Source organism: Triturus cristatus, chromosome 4_1 (assembly GCF_964204655.1).
Source record: "Triturus cristatus chromosome 4_1, aTriCri1.1, whole genome shotgun sequence".
Taxonomy (NCBI): domain Eukaryota; kingdom Metazoa; phylum Chordata; class Amphibia; order Caudata; family Salamandridae; genus Triturus; species Triturus cristatus.
Window position 1 is genome coordinate 1,233,926,522 of NC_140585.1, and position 17,573 is coordinate 1,233,944,094.

Genomic DNA, 17,573 nt, shown 5'->3' on the forward strand with positions numbered 1-17,573 from the left:
CTGTGACGCTGTTCGTTTTTCAGAGGCGTCGAGGAGTTTATACTACTTATCTGGTGGTGGTGCTTCATCTGATGATTGGGAATTGGCTCTTTTTCACGCATTGAAGACTACAAGGGAGTCTAGTGGTGAGGGTCTTTGATGTAGGCTGGATCAGTAGGGGCGGCCTTATACTTTTTTTCAATTCTAGGGTTGATGACTCGAGCCCTGACCGGGTCTTTAAAGACCTCTGGTGCGTGTTTAATGATCCCCTTAAGCATGGATAAAATTGAGGTGGACTTGTGTGGTGTCAAAAGTGTCCATGAGAAAATCCTCCTCCACGGGGTCTGTGTGTAGGTCAACCCCGTGGTAGTGGGCAGCTCTGTGTAGGAGCTGGATAAAGCCCATAGTGTCCTCTGGGGAGGAAGGCCTGGAGGGGTAGATGTCCTCTTGTGGGAAGTTAGGGATGTCTAGGATACTATAATCATCCCAGGGATCTGGGGAGCCAGTAGGACTAGGGTTCCTTAGTGGTTGATCGTCCGCACCTCCCCCTGCATCATAAGAGGTGTCATCATCATCATCTACTAGAGTAGGGCATGGTGTAGGAGAGCGGTGTGGAGGAGGAGGAGTTAGAGGAGAAGGTATCCTTAATGGAGAGGTAGCAAAATCTCTCTTTTTAGGTGGTGGAGCCGGTGCAGGCGTATCTAGTGGTCGCTTCTTGAAGCGAAGCATCAAGTGACCATTCTTAGCATCCTTTACAAGAGTTTTTTGGGTAGGATCTGGGCGAAACAGTTCTTCTGTGGGGGCAGATCCTTCGGTGCCGATGGTGTTGGTGCCAAAGGCTATTTCGGCGCCGACTCGGTAGCGGTTCTGGGTTTGGAACCGTGCAGTTTTGCAGTGTCTTTGGCCGACTGAACCTGTTTCCTCGGTTCCGAGGTCTTTTTTGGCATCGAAGCATGGGAGTGGGGGCCCTTTGGTGGCAGTTTTTTGGTTGGCACAGAGTGTGTTGTCGCTGTTGAGGAGCCGGTGCCAGTGCCAGTCTTCGATGCCGAGGGCTTGGATGTCGAAGCAGTGCTCGGCGTGGATGAGAAAGGACGGCTTCTTTGTCGGTGCCCGAGAATGTTTTTCGGCACTGAGGGTAGGCTGACTCGAGCATCTGTACTCACGACCCTCTGTGCTGGAGTGATGTCCTTGACGTCGTAGTCATCGGCATAAGAGGCGCTGACGAGTCCTTCTTCGACCCGCCCCTGCTCTGACACATAGACACCCTCTTAGAAGATGTCGTCGGGGATCGAAGACGATGACCGAGCCATGGTTCTTCTAGCTCGTCGGTCCCGAATCGTCGTCTTGGAGCGGAAAGAGGTGCAAGCTGGACAGTCTCTGGCCTCGTGCTCCAGTGAGAGGCAGAGGTTGCACACCTCATGCATATCAGTGTGGGGAAACTTCGACCCACATTGAGGACACTTTTTAAATGGCGTCCTTTCCATGAGCCAGATGATAAAGCCCAGGTAGGCCCGAAGGCCTTCGTCGACGACCGGAATCGAAGACTTCGTAGTTGTAGAGAGTCGCGTGGATTGGGAAAACGCGATCGAGACAATACCGTCGAAAAAGGAAGGATTGCGCGTCGAAAAGAAAAAAAACGGTAACGGTTCCGAACTGGAGCGCGAGAAACACATCCGAGCCCGATGGCGGAAAAAAAACAATCTGAGGATGGAGCCGATGCCCAGGCGCACTATGATCCAATGGAGGAGTCACATACCTCGTGACTTCCAAAGACTTTCCAGGACAAAAACAAGTGCAAACATCCAGGCCCAACACAAGGTGGCGATCTATGCATAGCGTGTAATCTGCAGCTCATATGCCTCGAACAGAGAGTTTTCGGCTTTTGGGTAAGTACTCGACTGGCAGAGCTAAGGTGCTGGGCATACTCAGGGATCTCCCAGGGTCAGGTAAGTACAGTTGGTAAACCCTCAGCGGCACAGGGGCAGCTGGGTGCAGAGTGAGCTAGGCCCAATGTTATCCTATGGAAGGCAGGGGGCCCTTGGTTGGTGGCTGCTGGCTAGCAGGCCACGCGGCTGTGGGAGCTGGTCTCCTGGTCACATGCTCAGGGCAAATGGGGAAGTAGATTAGAGTAGAGGTTGCACTGCCAGGGGCACTCAGGCGGCTGGGTGCAGGGTGCTTTTGAGCCTTTGGGCGCTCAATGGATTGCAATGGAGAAGCTCAAGACGAACAAAGGCTGCAAGCTCGGGGACGAAGATTCTTCAGGTGCGACCACCACTTCGAGAGGTAAGTTGGGTAGATGGAGGATAGGTAGGTACCCAGGAGTTGGTCACAGGGAACCGCCGGGTGCCGGGGTGCCTTTTGGTGTCGGGACATCTTACCCTCTGCTGGTCGCAGTTGGGGGGTCGCTGGTTCTGAGGCTGCAGGCGTTGTCAGGAGTGTCGAGGTGGGTCCTTGGGTGCTGGATTCGGGGTCACAGTTGCTGGGGGGACATCCTTGTGGTCTTTGTTCACTCCGGCACCGGCCTGGCTTGGCGGGTGCAGAGTGTGCAGGGTTCGCGGTTCCTGGCTGATGCCAGGGGTCAGTTACTTGCTTTGAGCAGTAGCACTGCTCATGGGAGTCCCAGTTGCTTAAGAGTCACAAGGTAGCCAGGTCCTCTGGGGTTTGTGAGGTTACTGGCCTTCGGAGATGCCAGGGTTTAGCAGGAGCGGGTTCGAGGGTCGACAGGCCGGTAGGGCTGGGGCCAAAGCAGTTGGTGTCTTCCTCTTGTTAGCAGCTCTTCTTCTTTCTTGATCTTCTTTGCTGTTTCGGAATCTGGATCTCAGGAAGGAAGGTTCAGGGTGCCCCTAAATACTGAATTTAGGGGCATTACAGGTAGGTAAAGGGCAGACCAATAGGTCTGCCCTTTACACCCCCTATCCTGCCACTCTCCTGTGGGGGGGGTGGGGGGGGGGGTATAGTAGCCTAGTCCTAATTGCGCAGGGCTTCCCATCTTCAAGATGGCGAGAGCCGGAGATGTGCTTCACCTCGCCTCCCCCACCTGAGGGGTGGGGTTGGCAGAGGCTGGCACACCCCCATTCCTTCCTTGGAGTTTCTGCCCAGTCTTCCCGCCAGAGTGGGGGTCAGAACCGGTAGGGGCCAGTTGCTGAGTACAGCAAGTGGCCTGGAGAAGCTCACAAAGGCGGCATGCCTTTGAAGCTTCCCCTGCCCATCCTGGGGTAGGAGACCTAGCACCTCGCCCCGGATGTGCATTGTTGCAGGCCAAGGAGAGCGGATGGCTCTCTACCCAGGGGTCCAGCAACATGTCTGCTGTGTTGCAGCCTAGGCAGCCCCTCAGATAAGACATGGATTGTGGGTTAAGTTCAGGGGGCATCTCCAAGATGCCCTCTGTAGTGCATTGTACTTTAAATCCCACACTGGCATCAGTGCGGGTTTAATGTGCTGAGAAGTTTGATACCAAACTTCTCAGTCTTCAGTGGTGCCATCATGGTGCTGTGAAGTTCGTGTTGACGACCTCCCAGCAGCATATACTCTTAAATGGCAGCACTGCACTTACAGTGCCCTGGAATGGACCTGGGTACTGTAGGGGCACAGGGCTCAAGCACCTGTGCTCACACCACTGGCATAGGGCACCCAGCTAGAGGGGTGGCTGATGTATGCCAGGGCAGTGTGTGTTGTGGGCATGGCACACAGGAATGTGTGCCATCTCGACTCTCTGTTTTGTCCTGCACCCAGACACTCAGCCTGACAGGGCAGTGTGTGCGCGTCAGGGCACAGGGCCTCCAAGTTTGGCACAATAAGTGCTGCAGCCCTTAGGGGCCTTCTCTGGTCACAAGGCCCTAGGTACCTAGTGTACCGTTTACCAGGGGCTGACATGTGGCCAGAGATGCCAATTGGGTTTAGGCTTCAACACAGTTTTAGGGCAGGAACATAGGCCCTGGGTACCTGATTGGCAGGAGCCCTGGGCACACTCAGTCAAAGTACATCAGCAATTCAGCAAAAAAGTGGGGGCATACCATGCAAGAAAGAGGTCACTTTCTCACACACTGGTCTGTTGTAATGGAATTCCAGACATGTGGGAACTTTGATAGGCTTGCCCCGACAGGAGTGGAATGGTCGGGTGGAATCGGAGGTAAATCACTGCTTGTTTGCAGGGGAATTATTTTGGCCTCTTCCCCTATTGTTGTTTCTTCTATATCCTCCTCGATAGTACCCCAGGGGAAAGGAACGTTGATTTTTGGAAGAAGAGGAGGTATTCTCTGATGACATTGTTTTGGAGCCGCCCCTATAAAAGGAGCGACGAAAGTAGCCTCTGTTGGAGAGTAATTGCAGGGCTCTCATAGAGTTTCCGTATCTCTCTTAATTTTTTCTAATGAAGAGTCTACATTTGGGCCAAAAAGATGTTGTTGGTCAAAGGGTTGGTTTAGTATCACTGACTGTACTTCTTGTTTGAATCCTGGGAATCGAAGCCAAGCATGTCGGCGTAGCAAGATACTGGTGTTAATGCCACGGGATGCTGTGTCAGCGGCATCAAGTGCACATTTTTTAGAGAGGTGTTTGTAATTAATTTACCCTCTTGAATGAGGTCGTTGGCTTTACCGTTGTATTGATCTAGTAAAAGTTGCATTAGCTTTTCCAGTTCATCATAATGCGCTCTGTCATAGTGTGCCAGGAGGGCTTGCGCATTGGCAATACGCCAACTATTAGCGGCTTTTGATGCAATGCGTTTGCCTGACGCGTCTGAGCTTTGACTCCTTATCAGGAGGAGGTACGTCGCCTGTGGCTTGTAAATTGGCTCGCTTGCGGGCATTAGATACAACAAGGGAGTCTAGAGGGAATTGACCTTTAATATAAACTGGGTCCGTAGGAGCAGCTTTATATTTTTTATCAACTCTTGGGGTGAGGATTCGTGCTCTAACTGGGTCCTTGAATACTTCATCAGTATGCTTTAGCATGCCTTTTAACATTGGCAATGTATTAGTTGATTTTTGGGATGGAGCGAAAGTTTCCATGAGGAAATCCTCCTCTAATGGGTCAGTGTAATTCTACCCCATGATATAGAGCAGCCCTATTGATAAGCTGTGTGAATCCTACATTATCAGCGGGTGGTGATGGTCTGGAAGGATATAGGTCCGGATCATTAGTATTGTCTGGGTCTTTATCGTAGTCATCCCATGGACCTGGGTCTTGTGGAATGGTGTGATGGTCATTATCCCCATCTCCTTCTTTATTAGTATCTTCATCTGTGTCATTATCCCCCTGAGGGTCAGGGGAGAAATGAGTTAGTGGTGAGTTATATTGAGATATTAGTAAATTAGGATCAATAGGTGGAGGAGAGGGAGGTATGTAAGGGGGAGAGGGGTTAGTGCCCATGTCCTTCCTCTTTGTGGGAGGTATATGGTGTTCCTCTGAAATGTCCTGTTTTCGTTTCTTAGGAAGGGTTGCTACAAGATGTCCAGTTGTTGGATCAATATGCAGTTTCTTTTGCTTGGGATCCATTGGTTCTTGTAAAGGAAGTTTGTTAGGTGGCAATTCCTTCTCTTTGGGTGTTTCAAAGAGTACTTTATGGGCAGTCTATTTTTTCGGTTCCGAATCCTTTGGTGCATGTTCTTTATGCGCCAAAGGTTTGTCTTTTGGAACTTTCGGTTCCGAAGTTTTGTCTTTAACTATTGGATCTTAAGGCTTATCATTGGGTTTCGGCTCCGAAGATTTGGGCTTATTTATTGCCGGTTCTGAAAACTTTGGTTTATGAGATTTCTGGAACGAGTCTTTCGGTGCCGGTATCGGTTCCATGCTTGGATTTGGTTTTCGGAGCCGGAGATGGAGTTTCGGTACCGTGTGGATGGCTTGATCCAGATCCGGAGGATTTGTCTTTCGGTTTCATAGCTGGGCCAGCGGGTGGTGCATCTGAATCATGTTTTTGGTGTTTCTCTAGGCCCGAGGGCGAAGGTAGTACCGGAGCCTTCATGTTTTTTTGGGTGACTTGGGGCTTGTTACTCACGGTTCGTTGACCTGGAGTGATGCGTCTTCCAGCTTGGTCCAGATCCGGAGGCTTTGTCTTTCGGTTTCATAGCTGGGCCAGCGGGTGGGGCATCAGAATCATGTTTTTGGTGTTTCCCTAGGCCTGAGGGCGAAGGTAGTACCGGAGCCTTCATGGTTTTTTTTGGTGACTTGGGGCTTGTTACTTACGGTTCGTTGACCTGGAGTGATGTGAGAGTCTTCCTCCATGCCAGAGTGGTCAGCTTCAGACACAGAGATTTCTTCATCTTGATCGGCGCTGTGCTGATGAGTCACTCTGTTCTCCAAAGATGTCCGTCACTGGGCTAGTGCCGCGTCTCATCTCGTGACGTCGAGCCAGACAGTCACGAATCGTTTTCTTCGATCGGAATGATCGACAGGCCTTGCAGCTGCTTTCTTCGTGCTCCGGGGAGAGGCACAGATTACAAACCTCGTGTAGGTCTGTGTGTGGAAATTTAGCTCCACACCGGGGCATTTTTTAAATGGAGTCCGTTCCATCGACTGCTGGCATGGTCGGCTTTGCGGCCCGCGTCGAAGCTCTCAATCGAAGTGGCTGAATTTCAATGATGCGCATCGAAGGGGAAAACCATGATCGAAACAATACCGTCGAGGGGAATGATTGCGCCACGAAAGATTCGAAGACGATTCTGAACCGGAGCGCAGCAATATACATCCGAACCCGATGGCGGAAAAAAACAATCTGAAGATGGAGTCGATGCCCATGCGCACGATCATCCTAAGGAGGTGTCACCTACCTCATGACTACAAAGACTTCTTCCAGGACAAAAACAAAGTGAAAACATCAGAGCCCAACACCAGATGGTGATCTATGCACAAGTATACAATTCTACAGCTCACATGCCTCGAACATATGCTTATCGTTTTTTAGTTAAGTATTTGGTAGTGGGAGTTGAGGTTCTGGGGGTAGACTCAGGGGTCCCCCAGGGTCAGTGATGCACTGTTGTTGCACCCTCAGCGGCACTGGGGCGGCCGGGTGCAGAGTGCTGTTTCGAATAGGGGCGCCCTGTTTTCTATGGAGAACCTCTGGTTTGCAAAAGAACTGCAGGCAAGGAGATGAAGGACTAATGGGTGCGATCACCACTTCGAGAGGTAAGTTGGGAAGTTAGGGGTTGGTGAGGCACCGTCGGTTTGGGCACACAAGGCCATGGGGCTTCAGGTGCAGGGGTGCCTTTTGGGTTCTTATCTTTTTACCAGCTACTGGTCGCGGTTAGGGGGGGCCTTCTGGATTTAGACTGCAGCGTCGGCTGGAGGCTTGAGGCAGGTCAGGGGTCACCCATTCTCGGTTCAGGATCGCCGGGGTGATCTCCCCATGGTGTTTGCCCACTCGAGCTCGGGCCGTAGACGACAGGTGCAGAGTGGGGTGGATTTGCAGTCTCCGGCTGCTGCCAGAGGTTGCAGCTGAACAAATCCGGTGTTCACGGGGGAAGCAGTCTTTGGAAGCGAAGGCAAGCAGGTCCGCCGGGATTTTTGAGGTTGCTGGCTGCAGGACACACGGGATTTCGCAGGAGCAGGTTCGAGGGGGAGAAAGGCCGGTGGGGCTGGGGCCAAGTCAGTAGGCGTCTTCCTCTTGTTAGCTGCTGCACGGCTGTTCGGTCCTCCTCCTTTTATTCTGGTGTGTCTGAATCTGAGGAAGCAAGGTTCAGGGGTGCCCCTAAATACTAGATTTAGGGGCGTTACAGGTGGGTAAAAGGCAAGGTCCAATGGGTCCCTTCCCCTGGGGTGGGTACACCCCCCATTATGCCACCCTCCAGTGGGAGGCGGGCATGTTCCTGTCCCTGGTTGGCGGAGTCCACCCAGCTTCAAGACGGCGTGGACTGAGAGTTGTGCCTCACCTCGTCTCCCCCACCAGAGGGGTGGAGTTGGCAGAGGTGGGCAGCTAGAGGGGTGACTGATCTATGCCAGGGCAGTGGGTTGTAGACATGCATTTTCAAACTGTTCTATATTCAGCAACCTATTACCGAAAAGTATTTTATGGTTACCTATGCCAGGCTTGCTTGGTTCTAAAAATAAAACAGTATATTTTTTATACAAAAACAATTGGCCTAGAGTTCAGTTCTTGAGTGTTTGAATTCATTTGCTGACTGAGTGTGTACATCAAATGCTTAACACTGTCCTCTGATACTGCCTTACTGCTCGACCACTCTATCATAAATAGAGAGTAAGTTTCAATCTAACTTTAACCTCTGCCTATCTCCGGGGTCACCTGGTCTCTATATACACTATACCTCATTTTAGTGTTGTATATATAGAGCCAGTTTCCAACAAGGCTGCAGCTGCCAGAGGCTGATGGGGGAGGGGGAGTGACTGGTCTGACTTTTGGTCACCTGTCAAACCTGGTATGTGGGAACCACGTCTTCAGCCACGAAAATATTGTGCTATTCGTTAGCTGGTGTGGCTCGGAGTGTAGTCTAGGCCTATGATAGTAATAAGACGCTGGCTATGATATGGTTAGTCTGCCCTTAGTCGGAACCGGACGACATCAGTCCAGCTCCATATCGGAGTCAGGAATGATGGGGCGGGTCCTCCAGTGGGAGTTGGTGGCACGGTGAGCATCAGCACTGGAGTGGATACCGGGGAACGTCAAAGTAGCTCAACCGGCGCCACTCTGGACCCATCAATGGATCTCTTAGACCTGACTTGCGCTGATGGTGAACCCGTCTGAGGGTGCTTCAGAGGGGCCGGGAGGCCGAAAGATGAGGTCCATGGCCTTATAAAATTCTTTCAGTCGTCTGAAGACTTACACGGTGAAGTCAAAGACCTCTTTTCTTTGGACCTAAACGATGACTGGGAAAGGGCTGCCGTTCGCCAGGTACAACTTTGCAAACGATCTCTGAACCTTCCTCACAACCGAGATCTGGACCATTGCAAAGTTGTATGACATCTGGCAGCAAGGAGCTTGAGGGAACCACTCCTTCAACACCTTGGAACACATGGTGCGGCAATCCTCACCTGTCTTGGTGTTATGTTCTCGTTCAAGACACCTGAAGCAAGCCAAGTGCAGATCCGTCACATACATCTTTCGGTGACCGGCGCTGCTTGGTTTAAAACCTGCTTTTCTGGTGAACATCCTATGCATCAGGAGAAAAAGTCTCAAATATTATTCGACAAAAGTAAAAAAAACAACAAAAAAAAAAAGTGATTGGGGTAGCTCTCTCCGTGTAAGTGTTGACTTGTGCAGAAAGAAAAGAACTGATGTCAGCACGCTGGTGCTGCACCTATATAGCAAGCGCACATCAATTCCAGCGCGGACAAAGCCACCTGAAGCCGAACGATGCCACCTACCAGCACGCAGGGGTAAGTCTCACCAAAAGTTTCCGGATCCAGTTTGACATCTGGGGAATTTTGTAAGGTAAAAAATCTGCAGCTAGAAGTTTCTATCAAATATCCCATGCAATTCACTTGGTTTGTGTGTATACTGTTTCCTCAGTGTTACTGCAATCCTGTTGGGAAGACAGACTGTGAAAGGGGTGGGGGGGGGGGGGGGGGGGGGGGGGTCATTCACTGAAATCCATACAATGGCCATAACAGTGGGACTTCTGATGTACATATATCAATTTGATATGAAACGTTATTCATGGTTTGACTGTCACACGCCACCCACTAACCACCCTGATACTGAGATACAAAAATGGGCAATGTATGCAAGCAAGAAAGGAGCTATAGACAGAATATGGAGCACAAAGGGGGAGTGAGGACTTAGGCAAAAATAAAAGGGGCAACATGATGCAATGAAGTGAAGCCCATAAACACAAAGCAAGAAAGAGTTAGTGTATATCTGAACGATAAGAGTATTGTTTTAATTTATTCTAATTATTTCTACAGACTAGACTAGATCTAAAGCATTAGATTGCTGTATAATAAAAGACACGCACAAGCAATAAAAAAAAATGATTTCAGGCCATAAACGTCGTGTATAATGCAAACTCATCAACAGCAGGGTAAATCAGATAACAGGATAGCAAAAATACAGAGAGTGGCAAGCTTGACAACAAGTGAAAATGGTCATAAAATGTTATTTAACAGACACAGCTAAGTAAGCCTGAAAGGGAGCAGGACTGTCCGCTCAAAAAAAGTAACCATGTTTCAACAAAGACAAAGTAATTTCTAACCACGTGTTATTAGTTCAGCAGACTAAAGCCACAATGTGCCATAAGTTCATCCCTCAACAGCGACTCACCTGGCTGGCGGTGCAGTTAGACACGCAGGTCCTGCCATCTGCACCCAAGTAGAAGTTGCTGGGGCAGGCACACTTGTGAGACCCACCAGGGGAGAGCAGGCACAGATTGCTGCAACCTCCATTGTTCGTTTTGCAGGGGTGGTCAGGGACTGGAGTGGAAGAGATGGGGAGTGGTGAGAGCAAGAAATGCACATTCATGGAAAACACATGAAAATATACAGGGTAATGCTATGCTTGTCCAGCTTAGTTTCAAGCAAGCCAGGACGACAACCTCTTAAAACCACTGTTCCTAATGCAAACCACAGATGCTGGGAAATTATTACTGCAATGGAACGTAAGCCAAAGGGCAGTATATACTTCATAAACACCTTACTGATGCACATCAATGGCGGTTCCAATGTATAATTATGTCCGTCCTAAAGACAGTATGTACCTGCATGGGCAACTGCATCTATTTCTAAACTCTCTCCAACATCCCACGCTTATTGACACTGACATTTGACACACCACACTTCTATGACATGGTCAGACCTGAAGCTCCTCATCCAAGCCAAACCATTAACATGAGATTTGAGATTTGCGCTTTTCAGGATGCAAGTCGGAGTGCTAAAAATCTTTGTCAGGGAAATTAAACACTCTTCAAACAATGCAAACAATACAAAACAAATAATAGAACTGGACCAGCTAAAAAGTGCATTGGGCTCATAAGGGAAAGAAGGCTCTAAAGAAAAACCAAATTACAACTATACAATCTAATTAGCTGCTATCTCGACTTATAAATTCTCTTGACATAGATCACATCACAACTTTACAGATGATTTGTGATTTGGCAGGCCTCCTTCACCTTCCTCTCACACATTTATTTGCAAGGAAATGGGTACCCATACCAACCAAGAAAGTATGCAAGTAATTCGGTACAACCCTCTGATCTCACACAACAGAATCTCACACTCCTACTGACCACACACATCCACAAAACCCCCGGAAAAATCTTCACTGATTTACCCGCATACTATTACTACTTAAAGCACTGCAACACAACAGTAATGGCAGATTATGTAATATACAAATGCCAATTAACAATAACAAAGACTGTAATCCTCCTCACCATCAGGCTGTCGGTAGGGGTGATAAACATGAATGTCCATGGGCCGGTGAAGGATACTGATGAGCATGGACTTATTAGCCCCAGTCGTCTTATGAGCCCGGTTAATAGACTTGGTCTCCCAGTCTGTCCAGTAGATGTAGTCCTCATAGATGGTCAGAGCAAAGATATGTGGGATGTCTTGGCTCAACACTGCAGAAAAAGAATAAAAAAAGATCACCAGAGTTCTATCAGATCACAATACAAGTAGACAACTACAAAACATCCGTGAAGAACCGCCAGCATTCCAAGGTATTCTGGGAAGCATAGCTTAAAAATCATGCTGAACAAAATTTGAACAAAATTTGAGAAGCAGACAGTTTTACATTTCCACAGCAATATAAATGAAAACTTATCTGAACGTTTTTTTCTTTGCCTAAAGTATGTCATAGCGATGATTCTACTGAAAAAAATGAACGGCTCCAGCAGGGCATAATGAGCCAATACACAGCTCCACCAATGCTCTTCCCAAGTATGCCCTGTCACCCCTGCTTTCTCAGAATGCACTTGGCACAAAGAGGTTCTTAAACTCCCTAACATATAATGGGACCGACTAGAGGGGACACAACACAAACTGGAGTAGTGAGTTGTTCCAAAACTACTACTGTGTTAGTGGGCCTCCTGGTGACAAGGCATACTTACTACAGTCATTGCTGTGTGTGGGCTACCCTAACGGCACTGCCCGAAGGAGTCAGCAGTGTCTATTACATTTTTAAGACTCTACCCTGCTGCAGTCAGTGTTATGCCAACCTTAAAAATAAGACATGGCCTTTGTCAGTGCAGGTCTGTTGGACCATAAAGGTTCAACCCTACCTATGCTTTACATCATGTGGTTAATTAACTTCTGCCATGAATGTCACTTTACTCACAAACCAAATTGGTAGCCTTAGAGTGATGGCCTGGAACAAACAACTTCCAAAGTGACCTAACCAATCTATCAGAACTAAAACTCTGTCTTCGCGAATGCCCTACCTGTGTGTCGGTTGCTACCATCCAGACTTGCGAACTGGATGTAATCCTCGCGAGCATCAGCCCAATAGATGCGACTATTGACATAGTCCAGGGTGAGGCCATTAGGCCAAGTGATACGACTGTCAACGATCACACTGCGGTTGGAACCATCCATGCCAATCTTGCCAATCAACGAGTGGTCACCCCAGTCTGTCCAGTATAGGTAGCTGTTAAAAGTAAAAGGGTAAGTTTAAAAATAGACACCTGCAGGTACAAAGTAGCAGCTTGTTCAAATAAGCACAGATCTGCAGAGCACTTCAATAAAACATGGGGAGTTTGTTAGCAACAGTTCTTGCAGAGTTTGCATTAAGAGAAACATGATGCCAATATGTCACAGAAGCCTGCTTCCAGATCCCTTCATCCTAACTCAACCTTAGGCACTGGTTTCAGTATTGAGCAGAAAAGTGACAACTGTGACAAGTGTGGACAGAGAAGTTAGGATCACTGCTAATTTTAAATGAACGGGCCATCGTTCACCTAAGAATGAATTATGCTTGTTGACTTTAGTTCCTAAGAGTGTTTTCACTACTTAGTTACTTGTCAAAAGCTGTGTTTTACCATTATTATGCTGCTAGATTCACACTGTCTTTTTTATAAATCATATAGCAGATCACCATATCTTCTTTTACGCTACTGACTAAACTATCAGACAAAGACGGTTCACAAGACAGTCATCTAAAATTAGAGTGTTCTTCATAGAATAGCCTAAAGAGATCTTTGGGTACAAAAGAATATTTCTCAATGGTTAAACAGTCAAGGCAGGGACCTGAAGTCTGTGTCAGAAACCAGGGAGAACTCACAAAGCAAGTCGAATGCAGACCAAACATACAGATAACAGGGTAATGTCCTTCATACGAGTGTACATTTTTGTGACAATGTTTATCAGCTATCAAGCTGCGAAATGTAAAACGCCATACAGTGAGTAAACTGCAAAACGTTTTCGGGTCAGGGGTCTATACCCAAATCCATGCCATTTATTCAGAGTCCATATTACCTAAACTAGACTTTACTATTACTGACCATCTTCTGGAATTCCACTCATGAAATTTATAACTCTTTTCCAAATACAAATTGAGGGGGTTAACAGCATAACTCTTGTAGGGGAAACTGCCCCTTTTTGACATGATTGCCCCCACTTTTTGCCCTAGAACTAATGCTTTTCGACTTAAAGTGCACTAGGTCCCTGCTAACCAGGCACAGAGTGTCAGTGAGCTTTCCCTTAAAACAGTAAATGTCTAATTGTATTCAAACTGGCAAGGACTATAGCACCCCTGTAAGTCCCTAGTAAATAATACATCTGGTACTCAGTGCATGGGTCCTAAAGAGGGTCCCTATGGGCTGGAGAATGTATTGGTGCACCCAAAGGAACCTGCACAAAAACTGCATGCAGCCTGCCATTGCAGGATGCATGAAATTGTGCAAACCATTTTGAAAACACGAATCAACAAACTCCCTGTGTGCCATGACCATGCATACTGCATACACCATATGTAAGTCACCCCTACAGTAGGCCTTAGAGCCCTAAGGGAGGGTGCATTACATGTGAGGACATTCTGCATGAGCAGATATGCCCCTGTGTTGTCTAGTTCCATTGCAACGACATTGTAATTGATCAGGAAGCCATCTTAAGTAAATGTACTAGGCACTGGTCATTACAAGTTACACAGCTACATAATGGCTTCACTGCAAATAATTGGGATTGGTATTAAGCACCTCGTCTTAATAAAGCCACAGTGTAGGAAAGTGGCTATTTATATACTGTTCCCAAATAGGTACAGTGTGCACAAAGTCCACAGTCCCCAGAGGTTTGGCAGAGGCTAAAGTTAGATATAACCTTACTCTCTAAAGTGGTAGCTTGGTCGAGCAGTAAGGCAGTATCAGAGGACAGTGTAAAGCATTTGTTGCACACACTCAGTCAGCAAATGGTCTCACACACTCAAGAACAGAACTCTAGGCTAATGGTTTTGTATAAAATATGTGGTTGTTTTATTTTGGAACCAACAATAGATTTCAAAATATACTTTCTCTGAATGAGAGGCTTTATATAAATACTTTCAATATGCAGTAGGCTTTTGAATACAATAGACACAGTTGTTGCAGTAGGCAACACAATTTCAAACACAATAATACATTGAGCTTAATGGGGATTTCTAATTAAATGCAATTGATTACTTTTCAAACCACAGGACTGGACCCTGGATTCAGTCCCGGGACATTTCCTGTAAACAGTTGAGTAAAAGCGTTTTGGTTACAGTAGTGATTTCTAAGCAATATTTTGGTATTTTAAAAGTTGACACAAACTTTCTCTCATAGAATCACCAATGTTACCCTATGGGAGGAATTTCACTTAGCGGGTAAGTGGGGTTATTGTTACTTTTTCTAACTCAGTGTTGGATCCTGGATCCAGCACTGGGGTACCACCTGTAAACAGTTGAAAGAATGTGTTTTGGCTATACAGGCGATTTTTAACGAATATTTGTAAGTTTGCAAAATCGACACTTTTAAACTTTTTCAGCAAAAACCAGGCAATGTTATCCTATGGAAGGAAATTCAAGTTGCAGGTAAAGTAGGTTCTCTTTACTTTTGTAATCCAGTGCTGGGCTCCTAGGTTCAGCACCGGGACATCTATCTAAAACAGGTAAGTAATTACGTTTTCACAGTTGGTACGATTTTTAAAGAATATTTGTAGTTTGCAAAAATCGACATTTCACAGAAAAACAGTCAATGGTTTCCTATGGAAGAAAATTGGGTTAGAGGTAAGTATGGTTCTAATTACTTTTCAGGGTCAGTCCTGGGCACCAAGATCCAGCACTGGGATCTCGCCTAATAGCAGGTGAGTAATTTTGTTTTCATTACTCGGTTGATTTTAGGTGAATATTTTAAAGTTTAGCAACTACACACTTAGAAGAATTTCCAAGTGAAACCAGTCAATGTTACCCTACGGAACAAAAGAGTTATCGGCTTTTGGTTAAGTACTCGACTGGCAGAGTTAAGGTTCTGGGCATAGACTCAGGGGTCTCCAAGGGTCAGGTCAGTACAGTTGTTACACCCTATGGGGCAGCCGGGTGCAGAGTGAGTTAGGCCCAATGTTATCCTACGGTAGGCAAGGGGCCCTTGGTTGGTGGCTAGCAGGCCACGTGGCTGTGGGAGCTGGGCTCCTGGTCACTTGCTCAGGGCAAATGGGGGAGTAGAGTAGAGATTGCACTGCCAGGGGCACTCAGGCGGCTGGGTGCAGGGTGCTTTTGAGCCGTCGGGCACTCAATGGATTGCAATGGAGAAGCTCAAAAATGAACAAAGGCTGCAAGCTCGGGGACGAAGATTCTTCAGGTGTGACCACCACTTCGAGAGGTAAGTTGGGTAGTTGGAGGATAGGTAGGCACCCAGGAGTTGGGCACAGGGGGCCGCATGGCGCCGGGTGCAGGGGTGCCTTTTGGTGTCGGAAAATCTTACCCTCGGCTGGTCACGGTTGAAGGGGTCCCTGGTTCTGAGGCTGCAGGCGTCGTCCGGAGCGTCGAGGGGGGTCCTTGGGTGCTGGATTCGGGGTCACAGTCGCTGGGGGGACGTCTTCGGGTCTTTGTCCACTCGAGCACAGGCCAGGCTTGGTGGGTGCAGGGTGTGCAGGGTTCGCGGTTCCAGATACTTACTTTGAGCAGAACCACTGCTTGTGGGATTCCCAGATGCTCAGAGTCCCAAGGTAGCCGGGTCCTTCGGTGTTTGTGAGGTTGCGGCCACAGGAGGTGCCGGGATTTAGCAGGAGCAGGTTCGAGGGTCGACAGGCCGGTAGGGCTGGGGCCAAAGCAGTTGGTGTCTTCCTCTTCTTAGCAGCTGCACGGCAGGTCTTCTTTCTTCTTGTTCTTTGCTTGTTCGAAATCTGGAAAAGAAAGGTTCAGGGTGCTCTAAATACTAGATTTAGGGGCATTACAGGTAGGTAAAGGGCAGGGACCAATGGGTCCCTGCCCTGGGGTGGGTACACCTCCTATCCTGCCACTCTCCTGTGGGAGGGGGGCAGTAGCCTAGTCCTTCAAGATGGCGAGCGCCCGGAGATGTGCTTCACCTCGCCTCCCCCACCTGAGGGGTGGGGTTGGCAGGCTGGCACATCCCCTGTCCTTATTTGGGGTTTCCAGCCAGTCTTCCCGCCAGAGTGGGTGTCAGAACCGGTGAGGGCCAGTTTGCTGGGTACAGTAAGTGGCCTGGAGAAGCTCACAGAGGCGGCATGCCTTTGAAGCTTCCCCCTGCCCATCCTGGGGAAGGAGACCAAGCACCTCGCCCAGGATGTGCATTGTTGCAGGCCCAGGGGTCCAGCAACATGTCTCCTGTGTGGCAGCCTAGGCAGCTTCCCAGACCAGACGTGGATTGTAGGTCAGGTTTCAGAGGGCAGTCCACTTGCTGCCCCCACTCTGGCGGGAAGCCTGTCCGGAAACCCCAAATAAGGACAGGGGATGTGCCAGCCTGCCAACCCCACCCCTCAGGTGGGGGAGGCGAGGTGAAGCACATCTCCGGGCGCTCGCCATCTTGAAGATGGGAGGCCCTGCCCAATCAGGACTAGGCTACTGCCCCCTTCCACAGAAGAGTGACAGGATAGAGGGTGTACCCCCTCCCCAGGACAGGGACCAATTGGTCCCTGCCCTTTACCTACTTGTAACGCCCCTAAATCTAGTATTTAGGGGCACCCTGAACCTTCCTTCCTTAGATTCCAGATTCCGAAAATCAAACAAGAGCAAGAATAAAGAAGACCTGCCGTGCAGCTGCTAAGAAGAGGAAGACACCAATTGCTTTGGCCCAAGCCCTACCGGTCTGTCGACCCTCGAACCTGCTCCTGCTACATCCCGGCACTTCTTGTGGCCAGCAACCTCACAAACCCTGGAGGACCTGGCTACCTTTTGGCTTTAAGCACCTGGGACTCTCATGAGCAGAGGCTCTGCTCAAAACCAGCTTCTAAACCCTGGCATCAGTCCGGAACCGCGAACCCTGCACACTCTGCAGCCGCCAAGCCTGGCCTGTGCCGGAGTGAACAAAAACCCCAAAGACGTCCCCCCGGCGACTGTGACCCCGAATCCGGCACCCAAGGACTCACCTCGACGCTCCTGACGACGCCTGCAGCCTCAGAACCAGGTACCCCCCAACCGCGATCAACAGAAGGTAAGATTTCCCGACACCAAAAGGCACTCCTGCACCCGGCGCCCTGCGGCCCCCTGTGCCCAACTCCTGCGTACCTACCTATCCTCC

The 17,573-nt window shown here is 48.7% G+C and overlaps 1 protein-coding gene across 2 annotated transcripts in view; it reads right to left on the minus strand.

The window, feature by feature from the left end:
• Positions 1-17,573, minus strand: part of LRP1 (LDL receptor related protein 1) — a 1,298,976-nt gene that overhangs the window by 436,752 nt on the left and 844,651 nt on the right. For both annotated transcript variants that reach the window (XM_085654639.1, XM_085654638.1), the window contains exons 60-62: positions 12,309-12,514; positions 11,301-11,489; positions 10,193-10,341 (exon numbers count right to left, since the gene is read on the minus strand). In XM_085654639.1, coding sequence (XP_085510765.1) covers positions 10,193-10,341; positions 11,301-11,489; positions 12,309-12,514 — 544 coding nt within the window. The remainder of the gene's footprint in view (positions 1-10,192; positions 10,342-11,300; positions 11,490-12,308; positions 12,515-17,573) is intronic.